The sequence below is a fragment of the Silene latifolia genome, chromosome 10, assembly GCF_048544455.1.
Source record: "Silene latifolia isolate original U9 population chromosome 10, ASM4854445v1, whole genome shotgun sequence".
Classification (NCBI taxonomy): domain Eukaryota; kingdom Viridiplantae; phylum Streptophyta; class Magnoliopsida; order Caryophyllales; family Caryophyllaceae; genus Silene; species Silene latifolia.
In genome coordinates, this window is record NC_133535.1 from 14177379 (window position 1) to 14198536 (window position 21158).

The 21158-nt window shown below is 37.7% G+C and overlaps 5 protein-coding genes across 7 annotated transcripts; 1 reads left to right on the plus strand and 4 right to left on the minus strand.

Moving 5' to 3' along the window:
- Positions 1 to 113: 113 nt before the first annotated feature.
- Positions 114 to 4134, minus strand: LOC141605214 (flavin-containing monooxygenase FMO GS-OX-like 3). The gene is made up of 7 exons (XM_074423901.1): positions 3477 to 4134; positions 1811 to 1881; positions 1491 to 1640; positions 1305 to 1387; positions 1054 to 1189; positions 632 to 808; positions 114 to 328 (listed from the first exon to the last, which is right to left on the minus strand). The coding sequence occupies exons 1-7, from the start codon at positions 4012 to 4014 to the stop codon at positions 209 to 211; spliced, it is 1275 nt and encodes a 424-aa protein (XP_074280002.1). The 5' UTR covers positions 4015 to 4134; the 3' UTR covers positions 114 to 208.
- LOC141605215 (flavin-containing monooxygenase FMO GS-OX-like 3) lies at positions 114 to 7909 on the minus strand. 2 transcript variants are annotated; one of them, XM_074423903.1, is made up of 8 exons: positions 6955 to 7909; positions 6364 to 6434; positions 6056 to 6199; positions 5870 to 5952; positions 5637 to 5772; positions 5098 to 5274; positions 4709 to 4847; positions 114 to 192 (listed from the first exon to the last, which is right to left on the minus strand). In XM_074423903.1, the coding sequence occupies exons 1-7, from the start codon at positions 7490 to 7492 to the stop codon at positions 4728 to 4730; spliced, it is 1269 nt and encodes a 422-aa protein (XP_074280004.1). In that variant the 5' UTR covers positions 7493 to 7909; the 3' UTR covers positions 114 to 192; positions 4709 to 4727. The 2 variants fall into 2 exon arrangements, with proteins under 2 accessions (XP_074280004.1, XP_074280003.1); XM_074423902.1 differs by lacking the exon at positions 114 to 192 and having other exon boundaries at positions 4551 to 4847.
- A 2293-nt stretch (positions 7910 to 10202) lies between these two features.
- On the plus strand, positions 10203 to 10898 carry LOC141605221 (putative lipid-binding protein At4g00165). Its single transcript, XM_074423910.1, has one exon. It carries the CDS (start codon positions 10237 to 10239, stop codon positions 10717 to 10719), a length of 483 nt encoding a protein of 160 aa, XP_074280011.1. The 5' UTR covers positions 10203 to 10236; the 3' UTR covers positions 10720 to 10898.
- A 219-nt stretch (positions 10899 to 11117) lies between these two features.
- Positions 11118 to 15397, minus strand: LOC141605217 (SKA complex subunit 1 homolog). Its single transcript, XM_074423906.1, has 10 exons — positions 15233 to 15397; positions 14995 to 15119; positions 14164 to 14276; positions 13991 to 14069; positions 13820 to 13887; positions 13635 to 13740; positions 13517 to 13546; positions 13281 to 13394; positions 11604 to 11726; positions 11118 to 11516 (listed from the first exon to the last, which is right to left on the minus strand). Exons 1-9 carry the CDS (start codon positions 15327 to 15329, stop codon positions 11649 to 11651), a joined length of 810 nt encoding a protein of 269 aa, XP_074280007.1. The 5' UTR covers positions 15330 to 15397; the 3' UTR covers positions 11118 to 11516; positions 11604 to 11648.
- A 963-nt stretch (positions 15398 to 16360) lies between these two features.
- On the minus strand, positions 16361 to 20477 carry LOC141605218 (vesicle-associated protein 1-2-like). 2 transcript variants are annotated; one of them, XM_074423908.1, is made up of 8 exons: positions 20136 to 20477; positions 19931 to 20001; positions 19610 to 19691; positions 18681 to 18796; positions 18038 to 18196; positions 17893 to 17934; positions 17094 to 17171; positions 16361 to 16736 (listed from the first exon to the last, which is right to left on the minus strand). In XM_074423908.1, the coding sequence occupies exons 1-8, from the start codon at positions 20188 to 20190 to the stop codon at positions 16626 to 16628; spliced, it is 714 nt and encodes a 237-aa protein (XP_074280009.1). In that variant the 5' UTR covers positions 20191 to 20477; the 3' UTR covers positions 16361 to 16625. The 2 variants fall into 2 exon arrangements, with proteins under 2 accessions (XP_074280009.1, XP_074280008.1); XM_074423907.1 differs by having other exon boundaries at positions 17893 to 17964; positions 20136 to 20328.
- Between the last annotated feature and the right edge of the window lie 681 nt (positions 20478 to 21158).

The window sequence follows — 21158 nt, forward strand, 5'->3', positions numbered from 1 at the left end:
TTAGTCCCTACTCCCTAGGCATTTTGCTTCTGTCTTGTCAATTTATTTGACCCGTTTGAAGTATAAGATGGATATGCCCGTCTTAAAAAAGAATTTGTGATCAGCAAAATATTTCAAACCAAACCATCTTCACTGTATTAAGCTAATGGTAATTTCATAATGAAAAATGTGTCAAGAATTACAGTATCGGACCTCATTATAAGCCTAACTACTCATCTCGAAATCCACTCAGATTATTCTCTCTGCGCTTTAGGGACTCCCGGTGAATCTCCTTCTTCCAATCTTCCACAGGTGAGATTCCTGCTTGTTCTGCTAACCAGTCCAAGTACTTGTACAAGACCATAAAAGTATTAATCGGAAAAACAGAAACGACATCAAAATTAAAAATAGTGAAATGAGCTGATAAAAAGCGGTTTGTTATATGATTATGGTCGATCTGCTAATACAAGAAGTTCAATGAAATTTACCCTAAACCTTATATGAGCTTCAAGTAACGTAAAATGACTCAGATGAACATTTAACCGAAATGGATCACTGAGTTTATTCACGAGTACTACTCTGTACTATGTTTTGTTGGGAAAATTGATGATGAAACTAACTCGTAGCCATGATTATGAAGAGATGTTTATACCTCTTCAGAATAAAAGAGAAAATGAGTAAGGTGCTTAGGCCTCTTCAGTAATGTCATTTGCTCGTAAAACTCTTGTACGTCTTTTATCATCTTATCCTTTGGTGGTAGACGTACTTTGCCAGATAATACTCTTGATATCCATTTTGATTGAAGTTCGATCATATGAAATACTATTGTCTGATCATGAAAAAAACCGATGAGAATAATAGAAGAAAAAAATTCGTCTTTGGTTGTTTTAGGTTAGACTAATAGTTCAATGATTCCAATTTGATGACCTAAGCATCGAGCTATTTCTTTCGTCAGTGATCTGAAGTATAACATCACTAAAATGTCATCCAAAATATTTTTATGCAAATACAGTAGGAAATAGCTCAAAACTCGTATCGCTAAAAAGAATTACAGAAATGGTATTCTTTGTTTACCTTCTGAGGTAAACTCAGGAAAGAAAGCCAAGGAGCAAGCTCGGGTGAGAACACGTGCTTGTACAGCGGTCCAACTCGATTGTCGTCGATGCTTACGATTCCATTTGTGTTCAGAAATGGAAATTCATATTTATACCTGTGAAAAGGTTTGGAAAGGAAGTAATCCTCAGGGCTGATAGCCTGATAACAATAATAGCTTATCTGCCTGTGTAATTATTCAATAGTTAATACAACAACATTAACCATTATACCCTGTACAGTGCATGATTATGGTGGCCTGAACTGATGATCCGTCCTCGAACTCCACTGTACCATCTTCCCTAGTGTCATGAATCTACCAACAATGAGAGGATTAATGTTAAGTGTTCATGAGATTTATACTAGGAAAGCTTCATTAAGTGTTAAAGAGGTGAAGGAACAAAAGAAATTGTAATTACCGAGGAATGTTGCCATAGATTGTGATAGGGATCAAGTTTTGAAAATACAGTATCAGGTGACCTTGATGAGACATGAACCTCCTTAGCAACCTTACAAATATCTCGTGATATATCATGCGCACTTGGTCCATTCCCAATTACAACCACCACCTGTTTAAGCATATATTGAATAGCTTAGGTGGTAAAGTCATCGAGAAGTGGTATTCATGATCTGGGTTTGAGACCCGTCAACATAAAAAATACCTTTGTGGATCACTTCATGCGAAAATGAAACAGATAAGAGTAAGCAAAGTTTATACTGAAGCAGGGAAAAACTTAACCTGGTTATGAAATGGGTCAGGAACTCTGTAATTATGGCTGTGTATTTGTTTTCCTGGCCATTTCTCAATTCCTGTCAAATGTGTCAACTAACATATTAGTTCATTTACTTCATTAGAGGCTTTGATATGCCTATTTGGTTTTACCTATTTCTTGCCAGAAGACCCGTAAAACACGGTCTGATAAGACCAGTGTAAATACTTCCGAATTACTCGGAATGTTTGATTTGCAGATGAAAGTGTTAAAGAGGGTCCATTACAGCAAGTTAAGGTGTTGGACATATATAAATCATATGTCTGAAAACAATGAGAAGTTTCCAAATAGTGTCCGGCAAGGGAGCTACAAGGTTGGACAAGCTCCTAAGCAATGCAAAGAACTCCATAAATCAATTAGTTAAAATTCCGATTTATTTTTAAGGGATAATTGATAATCACTACCAACATTAGAGCCATCTTTCACAATCAGTACCAAGATAAAAAAAGTTCAATAATCAATACCAAGATGTGGACTCCGATTCAATTTTAATACCAACTTCCCTGAAAATGGTACTTTTCAGGCCAACTTTAATTTTTCCGGTCAATTTTTTGTATTATATACCCATTCTACCCTCCCTCTTATTTATGCTCTCACCCCTGCCTTCACTCCACCACCAACCACTCTAACTCACCACCAAACACTACCCTCACTCAACCACCTATCACCATAACCCACTCATGACCCCCATCTCGCAAGTCGACACCCTAATTCCACCACTCCCACCACACCACCAATTCTCCTTATTCAATATCGAAAACACACCACAACCACCGCAGCGGCAAAATCGAATCCCACCCACTCCATACACCAGCAAATACCACTGCGTGGTCTCTCCCATCACCCTTCTCGGCACCTTGGCCTCCTCCTACTTCCGACTAGTTGACCACCATCCTATTAATCCTCCTTCCACCCATCTCACGACAGCCCTCGCCACCTCTCTCGCAGACATCACTCCCCCTCATCCCACCACAATCTGCACCACCACACACCTCTTATCACTACTTCACGCTCCTTTCTTGATTCACGCTCCCTGGCGTCCTTGGTTCCGACCAACAACCACACATACCATTATTGCAGATCTAACCAGGCGGCCGAGAAGCAGGGGTCGTTTATAAGGAGCGAGATCGGGTAGAATTCGTTTATGGCGATTAAAAGACGGTGGTTAGGTGTGTTCCTGATGATGAAAGGGTGATGATGCGTGGTGGAGGCGGTGATGGGTGAAGCCGTGAAGGGCTGAAGGCGGTGGGTAGAATATGGACACTGATAGAATGACGGGTTTAGTGAGTTATGTGAGGCTAATGAATTATGTTGATGAAAAGGGTATTTTAGTCAGTTTATCTTATTTGTTGACTGAAAATGACTTTTGGTATTAAAATTGAATCGGAGTCCACATCTTGGTATTGATTATTGAACTTTTTTTATCTTGGTACTGATTGTGAAAGATGGCTCTAATGTTGGTAGTGATTATCAATTATCCCTATTTTTAATTATTCTAGGCCGACATCCTTAAATCGTGTGTCCCATGTTTAATTCTCCCTTAACTTCAAACCCTAGAAAACAATTTCTAGTTCTTGGCTGAGTCACTTTGGATGGCAGGTAAAAGACAGTTAAAAATGAGCGTCAGAGACTTACCTGGCACATCAGCAACACGTGGCACAGTACAATGACCGTTACAAATTACAACAGCTTCAAAAACCTCTTCTTCCAACTTTGTCCTTTTACCTTCCTCTTTTATCTGCCATTCAACTACCCACCTATCCACCCTATCCCCAACTCGCTCAACCCGTATAACCTCGGACTCAAACCGAATCAACTCAGTGATCCCATACCGAGCAGCAAAATCATTCAAATATCCCAGCACTTCTTGATGACCCGGATAAGTTCTGGGGTCACCGTATTGTCTATCCGCAAAGCCAAAACCCGAGAATTCCATAAGGACGCGAGGAAGGTTGGTTCGGAGAGACTTGTAGACGCTACTGTGGATAATTTCTCGAGTCGGGTCGTAACCAAGTTCATCGGGCTCAACCCGTGGGTCATATACCCATAACCCACCAAGTTTGTCGGATTTCTCAAAGATGACGACCTGGTGGCCTTCATTTTGGAGCTCCCTGGCTGCAATCAGACCCGCGACACCCGCCCCAATTACAGCTACTTTATGGATCTCCACCATATTTTTTCTAGAAAAGTCAAAATCTGGTACAAAACTATAGATGTTTTCTACTTTTCTATAGAGTATGGTCAGATCAAATATTATAATACAAACAAATCCTACTAAGAATACGTGCTTACACGTTAGTCATTGAGAGGTGATACTAATAGTTTATAGAGGTGGCCGTGAACATCCACGCCGTCCATTTAGCTCTCTTTATCCGAGAGAAAGAAAAGAGAAGAAATTATACTCCGTATCTAGTAATGAAATCGATTTTTAAACTTTAGCATTAGGATTGATAAGTTCAGTAGTAGAACTCCTCAGTAATCACAACTCACAAGTAGTGGAAAAAGTAATGTAACAACAAAATTAGATTGCGACTTTCCATCAAAGCAAGCCGCCCACAGTATATTGGATCTTCAAATCCGACAAACTTGGCGGATTATGGGTGTATGACCCGTTTTAACTATAAGACGGATACGGCCGTCTTAAACAAAAATTTGTGATCAGCAAAATATTTCAAACCTGGCATTCAAGGTACACTTTATGCGATATATCAAGATCATCAAATTGTAGGCCAAACCATCTTCATATTTTCTTCTTTGTTCATCAATAAGCGTGCACATCGGCACAGAATAAACAAAGGCGTTGCACTCAGTAGTAAGCTAATGGTAATTTTCATAATGAAAAATGCGTCAAGAACTACAGTACGGACCTCATTATAAGCCTACTAACTACTCATCTCGAAATCCACCCGGATTTTGCTCTCTGCGCTTTGATGACTCTCGGTGAATCTCCTTCTTCCAATCTTCCACAGGTGAGATTCCTGCTTGTTCTGCTAAACAGTCCAAGTACTTATACAAAGCCACACAAGTATTAATCAGAAATCAGAAAAAACAAAAACGACATCAAAATTAAAAATAGTGAAATGAGCTGATAAAAGAGTGGTTTGTTGTATGATCAAGTAACCTAAAATGAGTTGGATGAACACTTAACCGAAATGGATCACTGAATTTATTCACGAGTACTACTCTACTATATTTTGTTGGGAAATTTGATGATGAAACTAAATTCGCAGCCATGACTACAAAGAGATGTTTATACCTCTTCAGAATCCAAGAGAAAATGGGTAAGGTGTTTAGGCCTCTTCAGTAATGTCATTTGCTGGTAAAACTCTTGTACGTCTTTTATCATCTTCTCCTTCGGTGGTAGACGTACTTTGCCAGATAAGACTCTTGATATCCATTTTGATTGAAGTTCGATCATATCAAATATTATTGTCTGATCATGAAGAAAACCAGTGAGAATAATAGAGCGAAAAATTCGTCTTTGGTTCTTTTAGGTTAATCGGTCAATTATTCCAATTTGATGACCTAAACTTTGAGGTATTTCTTTCGTTAGTGATCTGAAATATAACATCGCTAAAATGTCATCCAAATATTTTTACGCAGAATACAGTAGGAAAAAGCTCAAAACTCATATTGCCAAAAAGAACTTTTTGTTGTCTAGAGGGAGCCACAAGGACAAACTTGTTGCTGACGGGATTTTAACCCAGGTCATGAGTACCACCCTCGTGACTTTACCAGCTATGCTAGCTGACATCTGCGCCAAAAAGAATTAAAGCAATGGTATTCTTTGTTTACCTTCTGAGGTAAACTCAGGAAAGAAAGCCAAGGAGCAAGCTCGGGTGAGAACACATGCTTGTACAGCGGTCCAACTCGATTGTCTTCTATGCTTACGATTCCATTTGTGTTCAGAAATGGAAATTCATATTTGTACCTGTGAAAAAGTTTGGAAAGGAAGTAATCCTCGAGGCTGATTCAATAATAGCTTATCTACCTGTGTAATTATTCAATAGTTAATACAACAACATTACCCTGTACAGTGCATGATTATGGTGGCCTGAACTGATGATCCATCCTCGAACTCCACTGTGCCATCTTCCCTAGTGTCATGAATCTACCAATAATGAGAGGATTAATGTTAAGTGGTCATGAGATTTATACTAGGAAAGCTTCATTACGGAGTAAGTGTTAAAGACGCGAAGGAAACTGTGACTTACAGAGGAGTGTTGCCAAAGATTATGATCAAGTTTTGAAAATACAGTATCAGGTGACCTTGATGAGACATGAACCTCCTTAGCAACCTTACAAATATCCCTTGATATATCTTGCGCACTTGGTCCATTCCCAATTACAACCACCACCTGTATAAGCATATATTGAATAGCTTAGGTGGTAAAGTCATCGAGGAGTGGTATTCATGATCTAAGTTTGAGACCCATCGACATTAAAAATACCCATGTGGGTCACTTTATGCAGAAATGAAACCAACATCAGTAAGCAAAGCTTAGATTGAAGCAGGGAAAACCTGGTTATGAAATGGGTCAGGAACTCTGTAATTATGGCTGTGTATTTGTTTTCCTGGCCATTTCTCAATTCCTGTCAATTGCATCGTCAATTACTCCGGTAGCATAACAGACAAATTACAACATTACTCCATAGTTAACTAGAATTTCATATTTCTATTTGGTTTTATCTATTGCTCTCTAATACTTATGAATTACTTCCTTTGTCTCAGTCATTTGTTTGCCTTTTTATATTCTAAGGGGTATTTAATCAAAGATAAACAAATGATTGGGACAGAAGAAGTACTCAGAATGTTTGATTTGCCGGCGAAACTGTTAAGAGGGTAGTTTATAGCAGGTTAAGGTGTTGGCCATATATCAATCATCTGCGTGTTTACAACAATGAAAAGTTTCCAAATATTGTCGGACTGGCGGGCGGGCGAGAGAGCTACAAACAATGAAAAAAAACAAATCCTTTAGTTAAAGTTCCGATTAATTTTTAATCACTCTATCGCCGACATCCTTAAATCTTTTGTTCTATATTCTCCAGTTTTTGGTTCAGTCACTTTAAATGGCTGGTAAAAGACAGTTAAAAAGGAGTGTCAGAGACTTACCTGGCACATCAGCAACACGTGGCACAGTACAATGACCGTTGCAAACTACAACAGCTTCAAAAACCTCTTCTTCCAACTTTGCCCTTTTACCTTCCTCTTTTACCCGCCACTCAACTACCCACTTATCCACCCTATCCCCAACTCGCTCAACTCGAATAACCTCCGAGTTAAACCGAATCAGCTCAATGATCCCCTGCTGAGTAGCAAAATCATTCAAAAAAGCCAGCACTTCTTGATGACCCGGGTAAGTTCTGGGGTCCCCGTATTCTCTCTCCGCAAAGCCAAAACCCGAGAATTCCATAAGGACACGGGGAAGGTTAGTTCGGAGTGACTGGTAGACGCTACTGTGAACAATCTCTCGACACGGCTCATAACCCAGTTCATCAGACTCAACCCGTGGGTCATATACCCATAACCCACCAAGTTTGTCGGATTTCTCAAACAAGACAACCTGGTGGCCTTCATTTTGAAGCTCCCGGGCTGCAATCAGACCCGCCACACCAGCCCCAATTACTGCTACTTTGTGGGACTCTGCCATATCTTTTCTATGGAAGTTAAAATCTGGTATGGAACTATGGATGTTTTCAATGAAGTATATGATCAGATCATGTAGTTTATAATACTAACAAATCCAAGTAATAATACATGCTTACGCATTAGTCATTGAGAGGTGATACTTATAGTCTCTATAGAGGCGGCCGTGATTCCGTGATACCGCTTTTTCAACTTTAGCATTAAGATTGAGAAGTTCATTAGTATAACTTTTCAGTCATCACAACTCACAAACAGTGGAAAAGGTAATGTAACAACAAAATTAGACAGCTACTTTCCATGAAAATTAAAATTTTAAAGCAAGCCGCCCACAGTATTTGGTATCTTTGAACCGCAAGATTCGTTCTCGTAGATTGCAGCCGCCGGTGCAGCCCAGTGCCCACCCATGTTGATTTTAGAATCAGTAATCGTTAGGGTGAAATAAAGCAAAACATTTCACAAATTTGTTTTTTTTCTCGTTTATAAGTTGAGTCGCAATTAACCATTAACCGACGTCAGTCCTCCGCGCAAATTTACACCACAAGGCTGCTAACATGCTAAAGCAAGGATTCATACCAGTAATTTTAATCTTCACCTACCTAGCCAAAGACACCTATTTCTAGTCCGTATTGGACTCTTATCAAAAAAAATTTGTCTGAGCTACACCTAAGTACCGAACGAGTATCTGCCGATAACATAGCACCAACATGTTTACCATTTAGGTCAATAAACTGCATTTAGTGCCAAAGGTTGTATACTACAAAAAAAAGGTCTCAGTGCGTTTAACACTCATGATCGAAGGATTAGAGACCGGAAATGCATTCAGATAATGATAAAAACATTATTCTTGCATCATACAATTTTCATCCTAAACTTATACATGCAAGACATATTTTCACAAAAATGGGACCACGGAGCCTGAACCCAACACCCCGGTAATTCCTCGTCGATCAGCAGCTCAATAAACCAATAACTAAGGTCGTCATCATTTCGAATGTTCGAGTTTGTTACATTAAGACCCCTTTTTTTTTGATCAAACTTATAGATCGAATCGAACTTATAAGATCTCGAATCGAATCGAATCAACTTATAGGATCTGAACTTAACTGAACTTATAGGATCTGAACTTAACTGAAATTATAGGATCTGAACTAAACTTATAGGATCTGAACTAAACTTATAGGATCTGAACTGAACTTATAGGATCTGAACTGAACTTAAATTAAGTGAGTATAGGATCTGAACTGAACTTATAGGATTTGAATCAATCAATCAAACTTATAGGATCTCGAATCGAATCGAAATTATAGGATCTCGAATCGAACTAAACTTATATGATCCGAATCAACTTATAGGATTCGAATCGAATCGAATCGAACTTATAGAATCTGAAGTTAACTTAAATTAAGTGACTTCAAGTCCAAAAGAACAGGGCCTAACTTGCTCATCTGTAAAGCAAACTGGCAACTATGGCATGAAGGCAAAGGTCTCACAAATAGCCAAGGGCCAAGAGACAACTATAGTTGGTCTAGCCAACATCAATAATCAATCAAATGGGTCCTTAGAACACAACTGCCAAGAAGACCAACCACAAGTACAAAATCATTAAATAAAAGACAAGTAAGGCAACTAAGAATAGGGCACACAAATGCACCAGAAACCACTAAATTATGGTCGAAAACAACATATGCAGACATATTTGGAAAGAAGTTAGTCAACTTTTAATGAATTTAAACTACCAAAAGCATACATGGGCCATCCAACATTGATCACAGCAATACAAATGACCAAACAAAGTTCTAACATAAGACTAGTTCATAATAACTGAAGTCTTCAAATGTTATTTACTTATTTAGTTAGAAAAACGTCTTATCGTTAATCGTCCTATATACGATAAAGGGACAACTGTAGTGACGTAAATAGCACTGATGATATAAAAAAAGAAGGTACAGCTTACAGACTAATAGGGATCACTATTGATGGTAAAATGGTTACCAATTATAGGAAAATGATTACTAACTAATATGATCATTTCTCATATCAAAATGAGCATTGATAGATTAATATATAAGGGATAACTTCATTAAGGGTGTGTTTGGATTGAGGGATTTGGAGGGAAAAGAAAGGGAGGGAGAATAGGGGATTTAAAATCCCTTGTTTGAATAGCAAATGAGGATGGAGGGAAATAGAGGGGGAGAGATTTGGAGGGATCCAATTTTCCTCCTCCAAACCTAATCAAAATCTCTCCACAATAGGCAAGATTTGGAGGGAAATTGTATCCAAACACCCACACCCCATTCCCCCTCCCCTTCCTTTCTCTCCCTTTCCCTTCCCTCCTTCCCCCTCCCCTCCCCTTCCCTCCATTTTTCCTATCCAAACACACCCTAAAGGTAAAGTAGCATTACAATAAGTTAGCGTAAGGCGATTTGGACGAGTTTGGCAATTCTTTGTGCCATCTTAGTAATGACCATTTTACTATCATCAATGACCATTTTTGTGAGCAACTCTATATTTTGCTATTCACCTTGAGAACGACTCGTCTAGCTATAGGGATTGTTTGGATGAAGAGACTGAGAAGAAAAGAAAGGCGTGGAAGATGGAGGATACATACAATTTTCCTTGTGGATTAGAAAAAAAAACAAAATGATCTGTTTTCTCTTAAGTGGATCTAAACAAGCTCTTAAAATCGATGGTCTGAGATAGAGTCGTTCCAAGAAACCCAAACCACACAAAAATAAAAGAAAAAAATAAATGAAAATCACAGCATTTTCACTATATATATATGCCCAGATTGCCTACTATACACATAACACAGAACTGATCATACGAACTTCTTTCATTAAAAAGAACATGGGAAGCTCAAAATCAGTTGCCTTAATTGTAATTTTTAATATCTTGTGCTTCACTTGTGTCTCATCCCATTATGTCCCATGCTCCCCGCCACCTTACCCATCTTCCCCGCCTTCCACCCATGTAACAAAATGTCCCAAAGACACTCTTAAGTTTGGGGTGTGTGGTAGCTGGCTTGGTCTAGTTACTGAAGTCATAGGGACTAAGCCTAGCCCCGAATGCTGTAACCTAGTGAAAGGCATAGCAGATCTCGAGGCAGCAGTGTGTCTATGCACCGCGCTCAAGGCTAATGTTTTGGGTCTGGTCAAGGTAAAGACGTCCATTGCTCTGAGTCTCCTACTAAATGGCTGTGGAAAGAAGGTTCCAGAAGGTTTCAAATGCTAAAACTTAAGACATGATGCTCAGGATTTATTTCATGTGTGTGTAAGGCTTGCTGCCTTGCTGGTATGTTTAAGGCTTGCTTGTGTGTTGTTCGATTATGATTTTTTACTTCCGAATTTGATTGATAATGCAGTGTGTTGTGTTACCTTTCCATGAATAAATGTACCACTATTTTCAAGGAATTCTTGTGCAGCTGAGAATAACTACGAAAAATGCAAGAGTTTCTTTCCAGCTGAGAATAACTACGAAAAAAGACGCCAAATGATAGCCATAAATGCACATTTCGACAGAATAACTAGTTTAATTTCGACCAAAAAGTAGTAGTAGAAGAACAAAAGCAAACATATTATGCAGGATATCCAACAAATCCTAAGAAGAACAAGAAAAGCTACATCAAAACAAAAACAAATCAACAATCAAATTAATCAAAGCCAAAAGAACCCAAAAGAATCTTATGTTCATTTTGACTCTCTCGTCTATCATACAGCAGATTTGCGATTGTTTCACAACCATTTTTGGAGGTACTCAATGCTCCCCTCTTAACTGAAACAGACGTCTATATAAATTCAATAACCATATGATATCATAAATTCAAAATGGAGTACAAGATTTTAGCGATTATTTACGAAGGTAAGATTGATTAGCTACACTTGATAATAACTAAAGCATTTTTTTGTTACAAATCAAAACAAACCAAATGAACTTACTCCGAGTTCTTTTGACCGGAGATTGCTATTCAATCATGGATTACACAATGAGTCAAGAAGCATTTGTCAAATACCAATTTCAAGTTGATGAGCCTGAGGGAATAATTTTATATCAGCAATATTTCAATTAATCCGTAAAATGAAATAAAGCGAGTATAAAAATAAAAGCACCTGTAATACCTGTTTTCTTGGATAAGAAAGGAGTCCAAGGTTTAGGACATGCATTTAGTGAGGTTTTGAGAGGATAATCACTCGATTGTGTCCAACTCGTGTCTCACTAATGCGGCCAAGGTGTCGAAGAACCTGTACAGGAAACAACCAGACTACTGTAAAATTATGTTTTAAAAGGCACGAGGCAAATAGAGACGAGGCAGCGAGGCAAAAAAGCGCGAGAAGCGAAGTGAAAGCGTGCGCTAAAACCAGGAGGCGCACAGTTTTTTGCAAACAAATACGTATCTTTAAGATAAAGTTTTGTTCAATATTTCCCTTTTTTGGTATTTGAAGAAGATTTACATGTAAAGGAGTAAATTTAAGGGACGATACTATGCCAAAGACAAGGGTGTAATAAAAGAACTAGAAGAAAACGCATACTGAAATTGCATAGTAGTGCGCCTTGCCTATAAGATGCACGTAAGGCGCACCGAGATGTTTTGACTAGTGCCTCACTGACCCCTGGACTTAAGCGTGCACGAGGCACATTTTGTAAAACTAAGCTGTAAGTATGTGTATTTCTTTCATACACACATTTCAATCAGATACAGGCAACTATAGTAGCACATTAAGCTCACTAAATCCTCTGCAATCTTACAGTTGAGCTGACACTTTTTCAGAAATCTAACACAACTCCAGTTAGAGAGGGACATAGACAATAAGTGCACTAAAGGTAAGCATGTGCAAATAAATTCTCAAATCAGCTCTCTTTCAACCTTCCAGTGTGCTATTGATAGATAGGTATATATTGTAGATGAGACCTGGATGCTAACCACAGAGTGGAGCACATTTATAAAAGACTCTACATGGCCAAACTAGTTGTGAACTATGAAGGACTTGAAATAGCTATACGTGTAGTGGCTGTATAGCCTTCACCGAATCTGCTTAACTATAGTACAAAATATAGAACTCGGGAGTCAGTTCAGCCGTGCTCTCTTCTGACTTTGATAAATCAAATTAATCTAAAACCATTTGATGTTTCGTAGATCAATTTCATAGTCCATACACTGCCCAACCAAATGCATTTATGGCACAATGACTTGAGAGCAGCCCACGGCAACCGATTCTTAGATTAGTTATCATGTATTAGACCAAACTTTACATTGTGTTTGGATAGAAAAAGAGAAGGGGAAAGGGAAAGGAGAGGCGGGAAGGGGAGAGAAGCGAAGGGAAGCGGGAATGGAGGCAATGAATTTTCCCTCCAAATCAATCATTTGTTGGAAGGATTTTAATTTACCTTGCAGGAGGAAATAAGGGATTCAGTTTCCCTACTCTCCAAATCCTCCACTACCATTTTGCTAACCAACCAGAGGAAATTACTTCCCTTCATTTACCACCCCTCCCTTCCGAATTCTCCTAACTATACATACCCTTAATGCCATGTGTAACACGAGTGCACTATCACCTAAGTCACTGATGACGGTCACTAAACAGCAAAGAAAGAAAAAGAAGTCAATTCATTGTCAATGGTCATCTAATGTTCATCAATCAAGATACACTCTTAGCGGTAGCACCTTAATTAAAGGCCTTTAGTTATGCCATTATAGCATATTAGCATCATTGTTTAATGTTTGGAGTTTAGACTAGTTCATCAACACATAACATAAATCAGATGGCAATGGCTCTACACAAAGAATCAAAACTCACAGTTAATATTGCTTTTCCAGTGTTGTCAAGCTTTAGTGACGGTCCCTTCATATCACTTTCAAGGAAAAAATGTTTGCCTTTGACTCCTTCTGTCGTTGCAATATCTCGGAGTTCCTACATTTCCATAGCAATAAAGTTTAGCCTCTAACAGGCCTGTCAAAATGCAATGAAGCAAATCCTGATTGGAATTGCATGTTGTTAATCATGTAAAGCAATAATATACTAAGTACACTTACCAAAGCCCTCTCCCACATGCTTTCAGGCAACTTTACAGAGACAAAGCAGCGATTAGTATAAGCTCGAGAATTAAACATTCAAGTCTAATTGGGAAGAAGAAAACTTAATTTGCAAAACCTTTTTTTTGGCGGATGTGATAAGATGGGCATTTGCTTCAGCATACGTAGCCATATCACTAATAGCCGCATTTACTTTCTCCAGTGTCAGTCTTCCTCTCATATAACTACAGTTAGAAAGAACCAAAGTTATAAACTATGCCGGAACAATACATTATCAAAATATCAAGGTTTTAGGCACTCAACGATGATAGAGATCCCAGCTCGTCTGCAGTTATGTACCACAATGGAGGAGGTCCACGGCCTTTTTTCTCCTGTAAGATGTAAAATTGCCGATTATATAGGGAATTGTATAATCGAAACCCTCCTTTCAAAATAAATCGCAATTTAGACAGTATAGCACAACTTAAACTTAACCTTGGGCAGCGCAATAGGTTCCTCCTCTATCTTCATTGATCCAAATCCTAAATCATCCCTAGAATGTCCTGCCTTTAAGCTTTAACAGCAAAAAAAGAGCAAAAGCTAAATTCCACAGTCCAAACAGTTCACGCTTAAGTTCACTACATCGTCAAAGAAGTGAGGCGACTCACTTATCATTAGCATCGGAACCTGAAGACGAGATTGTATACGCAAAGTTAGATGGAACGTGAACTGACATCTCTTGCAGCTTCTTCTGTTGTTTTAGAGATGCTTCAATTAATCTCTGCACAAACAATTCAAAAACAACATTTAAATTAAACCCTAAAATTTATCTCATATCTCACAGCCACCACCTATTTATTCAATTTTTATTTAGTTATCAAATTAACACACAGTTTTGAACATTCAGAGGATAATATCCAGCTCTAGCATGCATTCTCGATATAAAAATCGAAAAATTGTATTAATTCCATCCTTACTGAATCTCTACAAGAAATTTGCAAGCCACAATTCGTCATAAACCGGATCACAAAGCTCATAAACAACCGCACAATTCACAAAATATCAAACTAATTTGATCATTGGTGACTTAATTTGCAAATTCAAGGCTTCAAGCAAACGCTAACCGCATAATTGGCGCATGAAATTAAGAAATAATAAGAAATAAACCGCTAAATTGTGAAGAAAAAAGAAGAGACAGTTTTGAACTTTCAGAGGATAATATCCAGCTCTAGCATGCATTCTCGACATAAAAATCGAAAAATTGTATTAATTCCATCCTTACTGAATCTCTACAAGAAATTTGCAAGTCATAATTCGTCATAAACCGCATCACAAAGCTCATAAACAACCGCACAATTCACAAAATGTCAAACTAATTTGATCATTGTTGACTTAATTTGCAAAATCAAGGCTTCAAGCAAACCCTAACCGCATAATCGGCGCACGAAATTAAGAAATAATAAGAAATAAACAGCTAAATTGATCAGAAAAGAGAAGACCTTAGCTTTAGGAATAGCTAGGGTTTCCTCGCGTAACCGAGCTTTAATCGATTGAACTTGAAGTTCCATGACTTTGACCGCCGCATCGACAGCCGAGAGATCAGCGATGCTACTCGCCGGATACACTGCCGGCGTACAAAAAATGGCAAAATTAAATCGAACAATCGTAAAACGACAACGAAATTAAACAAATTGAAAACAAAACGAAGAAAGGGAGAAGTAGAAGAAGAAGTAGAACTGTTGCGAGCAATGATGAGTTCTTGGAGCTGAGAAATGCGAGTGTTGAAGGATAACATTAGTGATTCTAGAGATGCTCCTGCTTCTTCTGCTTCCATTTTCGCTTTATCTTTCTTCACCTGTGTTTTGATTTGTATTTTTCTCTTCCAGTTTTGAATTTTGTTCAGGTTTGGAGTGCCTTTTAAATATGGGATTTGTTTTTGGCGGGATTTTAAATTTTACCCTTTTTGTTCCAAAAAAAACAAGATCATAGATTATTACACTAAAAAAATATAATATTGCTCAAAAATTATATTTATAAAGGGTAATATGCTCAGAAAAAATGTTCAAAAACTATCAGGTCTGAGGTACTAGCTCAGATGCGTAATCCTTTTTCTAAAAAAAAAAACCTGAACTTAGTTGCCATTTTTGTGTAAAAACCGGAGAACAGAAGAATTTGTCATCGTTGATAGCAGTGAATAATTTCTTAGTTGCAGCATACGGTGCTCATCGAAAAGGTAAAGAATGGCTAAAAGTTGGCAGGAATTCCATAACTTTATTTTAAACAAAATGAGCAAAATGTAAAATAGTATTCGAGGAGTGGACCAATTTTAAAACACGCGCTTTTCTTTTTAATATTCCTCGTAAACTTGAATAAATATAGTGAAATATATACTTGAAAAAAGAGTATTGGCGTCACGTTGTTTTATAAGTTAAGCACGGTTGTTGGATTAACGCAAAGAAGATGGTTATTGTAAGAGCGAAGTCTTTGGAGAGTGATTAGAGAAGCTAATCTGAAAATAGGAATGAACAATTGAGCTCTTTTCGAAAGAATAAATGTGTGAATAATAGTACAAGTCATAAGAGAATGCAGAGCATGCAAAATCGAGCATTTCGTCTTGAAATCATTCCCAAGTGAATGGCACTGATTCTTTTTAATTATGCGTCTCCCGGAGAACAAGTCGCTCCCCAAAATTTCCCATGTGACCTAAAAAACTTTTTCAGTAGGCCATAATCAGGCAAGTTGCAAAACGAGACGGCTTACATTGTAGGAACAGGTTCTGGGAGAGCGATTTCCAATTCGAAGCAAAGAATGTAATGGTCTTTCCTGCAACAAGCTTGATTTAACTGGTCTTTTCCAAGAACACACTTGATCGAAGAACCAGTGTTAATTGAAGAAGCCATAGAGTCGATTACAAAAACTACTAGTTGAAAAGACTTGTTGGAATTGATCTGCTCCGAGACTTCTTGAACAATAAACTACAAAATACTACTTGTCGAACAAATGATCCTGAACAAAGATAATTGTCTAAGACAAATCCTACAATCTTTCCGGTGTCCAGCAGTGATACTCTTTCACCTTTTAATATTTAACAGCAACAAGTAAACTGAAGTCGAATCCAAAGGTTCATCAGTCAGCTTCTGTTTATAACATACCCGAAAAAGATTCCGAGGAATCCAACAATGATTATGTACATGAATGGGATTCCACTACGCCCTCTACTGATCTCAAGCCTCAAACGATCCTGCAAGTTTCATAAGAATATATATATAGATTCAGACATTTGACCAGTAGTTGACGTAGTATCATAAAACAAAATTATGTCGAAATGATGACTTTAGTAATGTTCGGCAGAGGGAAAAAATGTTAGGCAGCAGTACTCAAACCCGAAAAATGGTAAGTAGCATTTGAGTGAAAAAAACCCTGTATATGCATATAAACACCGGTTACAGCCTGATAGGCATGAATTTCAGAGATCACTAGATCAGTTGGTTCACAATTGACAGACAGTATAAATGTTCAAGGGAATGTGATATTGTAAATAGTTGAAAGAAAATTATTTGGAGAGGCGAAGGGAAGGACGCAGAAGGAAGGATCATACCATTTCCTGGTGAAGCTTGTTGTTTAGTTGAAGGATGGAGTTTTTCTCTTCTGTCAGCCTCGATATCAAAACTTTTGCCTGAAATGAAATGTTATCAAGACAAACAAGGACTAATCAGATCAACATTAACAGTAATTAAACCCAGAAAGATCAAAGCAAACTCGTGCTAAGTGAAACCATATAGAAATGTAAGGATGTCTGGAGAAAAAAGACGTCAGGGTACCATATAGAAATGTAAGAACGTGTGGAGAAAATAGACGTCAAGTTTTTTTTGTCTCTACTTGTGTATAATCTTTTTCTTTTAGAAAGTGTCAAAATCCACCTCACACACAGGCATGCACAGATGAATGTGCAGCTTAAGGAATAAAGATGTCAAAATACACAGCTATAATGCTACATCAGTCAGAAATTGACCGGTTCAGATGGAAGCATTCACAGCATGCTTCTCTGCTATTACAACTACCGTAAAAATGGATACTTCAATGTTGCTATTTATTTTATTTTATTTTAATTTTGGTGTAAACGGAGTAACCATAGCAGTTTTGAATTAAATTATGAGTTTCTAACCCAGGATGAGTACCACCAGTAATAACCTTACCAGCTAGCCAGCAATTCATGTTCGCTGGTCCTACTTTGTTTTGGGACTAAGCCTTTGTTGTTGTATACTATATAATATAACTACAAGTTAGGGATAAGTACACCGTAGCCAAATAAAAGCTAAGGAGCTGCTATATGATTCCACAATTATGAGTTTAAACATTATTGAGTCTAAAGTCAAAGTATGAGGGTGGAAAGTCACCTGCGTTAAATCATCTTGTGTTTCGACAGGGGCTCTTGAAGTCTGCAAGTGCATGACATAATTCCTATTAAGCTAACAATGAAGAAACGCCGTCAAAAACATTGTTTAAAAGCATAATATATAGCTACAGGAATCATAGACTCACGTCAGTAGCATTCAAACTCCCGTTGTCAGATACAGAAGGCTTCGGTGGAGACCCTTCATCTGAAAATTCTTCAACAGTAGCTGGTAGAGGTTCTGAAGGTAGGACATATGTGACTTTCAATTTGTATTCATCAACTAAGTTCCCGGATTCCTTCTTAAACTGTCGAAACAAGACATAAATATGAGCTCATTAACCAGTCGTACAACATAATCATATAGTCAAGCGTCAAGTCTAGCATTTATTTCCTTAGGCATAAAACTGGGTAGCTTATAATCCATGTTGCTCGGGCTCGACTGTCCTTACTGATAATTCTTTTTAACAGTTTCTTGAATTTTTAAAGATTATTCTTCCTTGTTCATTTGTTTGGGTTAAATGAAGAAAACATTTCATGCATTTAGCCAAAAACAAAACATGCTGTGTCGACATGCAGTAAAAAAGAAGTGGGCGAAGTGTTTACACCATTTAAAACAAAAAATAAACTTACACAGCAAAATTCCCTATCTAAGTTGATGTATTTGTATATCCACAAGACAATCCCTTCTAAATGTTTAAGAAAGCTCGCATCTTTTGTTCAAACTAATTCTAGACAATTTATCCGGGATGAAGAATGAATTCGCAACAAGTTCAGAAGCATAAGCCTAACCATATCCGAAGTAATATCCTTGATGGTTGATTCAGGGCTGGTGATCACACTTTGGAGAAGAAACCTGTCCTTGCATTGCAAATCAGAAGGACCTTCTTTCTGTGCTTGCATTGTGACTATTGCCCACCTCAACAACAAAATCAAAGTATAAGAAAAGATCTAAAAAAACCCAATTTGTCCATGATACTGGTTCATGTAAAATTTCTTTCAGTCCGTCTCATTGAAGACGGCCACTATCCGTCACAAGCTGAAGACGGATAGTGGCCCTCTCACAAAATGCAAGTAGGACGGCAAGTGGGGTATCCATTTCCCCCCACTTGCACTATCCATTTACATTTTGTGAGAGGGACACTATCCGTCTTCAGCTCGTGACGGATAGTGTCCGTCTTCAATGAGAAATTGTGAATTTCAAGACATAAGTGGGAGTGTTATACTACCACATCAAAACGACACACGGTCTCAGACTCTCTGTGTGAGACTGTTTTACCAAGTTTTACCGAAGGGAATTAATTGCTATTTGCGCAAGTCCCTAAAGCACTGGGGTAATGCTATTGTGTAATATGAACCACTATTTCATGAGTCGTCACACAACCATAAAGTTTGTGACCTAACAGAACAGTTAAGAGTTAAGACAGTTCACCTAAGTTTTATCAAAGGATACACAACACATGACAAAAGTCAGAAAATCATCTAAATTGGGACTTGAAATAGAACAGTTTTGAGTTCAACAAACAACAACATTACCCGGTGCCTCAATCGCTCCAGCAAATTGCGAAGCAAGGGGGTTGGATGTATGCAGCCTTACCTTGTGTTAGCAACACGAAGAGACTGTTTCCGAAAAGTTTGAGTTCAAATTAAACTAAACAACTACAATACTTTAAAATCAAAATTGAATATCAAAGAAAATGGTTATATAAAAGAAGATAAACCTAAGAGATCATAAGTAGAATGTGGCAAGACAATCCCAGTATTAGGCCTCACAGAATACTTCTTGGGATTTGTTGTTTTCACCTGAAAATTAATTCAAACTTAAGAAAAATCAATAGCAAATCCTAAAGAACAAGAAAAACCCAAGACTAAGCAAAAAAAAAAAAAAAGTACTGGTGAAAGAACATTAGGTCTTACTTAAAGACGATCTTAAGTTAAGACCTCTCACAATCCCCTTTCAATTTAACGCTATTTAAATCGATTGTGAGTGTCGTCTTAATATAGGATGGTCTTAAGTAAGAATTTGTGGAGAAAGAAATGACCTTGAAAGCAACATGATTGTCTGTGTTATTACTAAGTTGCATGGTACATGAGTTCTGCTTGTTCAACTCAACTGTTGCATGTCATACAAAAAACCAAACAAAATTATATAAAAAACCCACAAAAATAAAAGATTATAAAAGACATATATATCAAAGATGATCAAGATATGGAAAAAAATATTAAAGAAGATGAAGAAAATCAAACATGTGAATTGAAGTTCATAAGGATGAATGGTGAGAAGTTCTCCTCCTGAGTTCATCTTTGTTCAAACAGAATCTTGATTACACAGTAAAACTCTGTAAAAGTGAACACCTGAACAGAGAAAAAGAACAAGAAACCAAAAAAAGAGGGAGGTTTGTGTAAAGTCGTTTTATTATTGAATGATGAGGACCGGTTTACTGTATGAGACGGTCAAAAGATCGTTACTTATTCTACGCAAATCTTATTTCAGACCGTCTAAACTTAAACAGCTATCACAACCGATTAAAATAAAAGGAGATTGTAATAAGTTTTAAATTAAGACGGTTTCAAGCAAGACCGTTCTTTTTATAATATGTGGGGATGAAGGGAGAGTGGGTGACAGAAAGAAAGAGAAAGGGAAAGAGAGAAAGCAAAGAAACGTGGGTCAGTGTCACCTCAGTGTCTGACTGTCTTCTTTTTACTCAACCCGTCATCTGTGGCCTGTGGCCCCCCCAGGGTCCTGTTCACCTCAGCTAACTTTCGTCATTTCTCAATCAATTAATAGTATCCTCAAATCCTGAGTTTAGATTCCGTCAAACTAATCCGACTTGAAAGACCAAACTCGAGATCCGAAAAAATATCGAAATAATATGAGCGGGGAGTAAAAAAAACACGGCTTGGCCCAAAGTTGTTGCCTTTGATGTAAATTGATCCGAAAAAATAACAAAATAATGCGTAGACGACTTGAATCACTTGACCTTGCGATAAGGAGATGACCTCAATAAACACATTTCAAAATGATCCAACTCAAAATGGATAACCAAACCATTAACGACCAGCAAAGGTAATGTATGTAGAGAATATTTAGTATTAGTCCTATTTCCATATTATTAGATTGTGCATATATATTTTTATATTCATACAAGATTGTATAATCTTAACTTAGGAATATTTTATCTTCTAATTACTTGTTGCTCAAGGCCTTTATACGGCTATTAGCTTAGGGTTAGCTAGATGTGTGCCTTCCTCTAGTTTGTATTTATACTC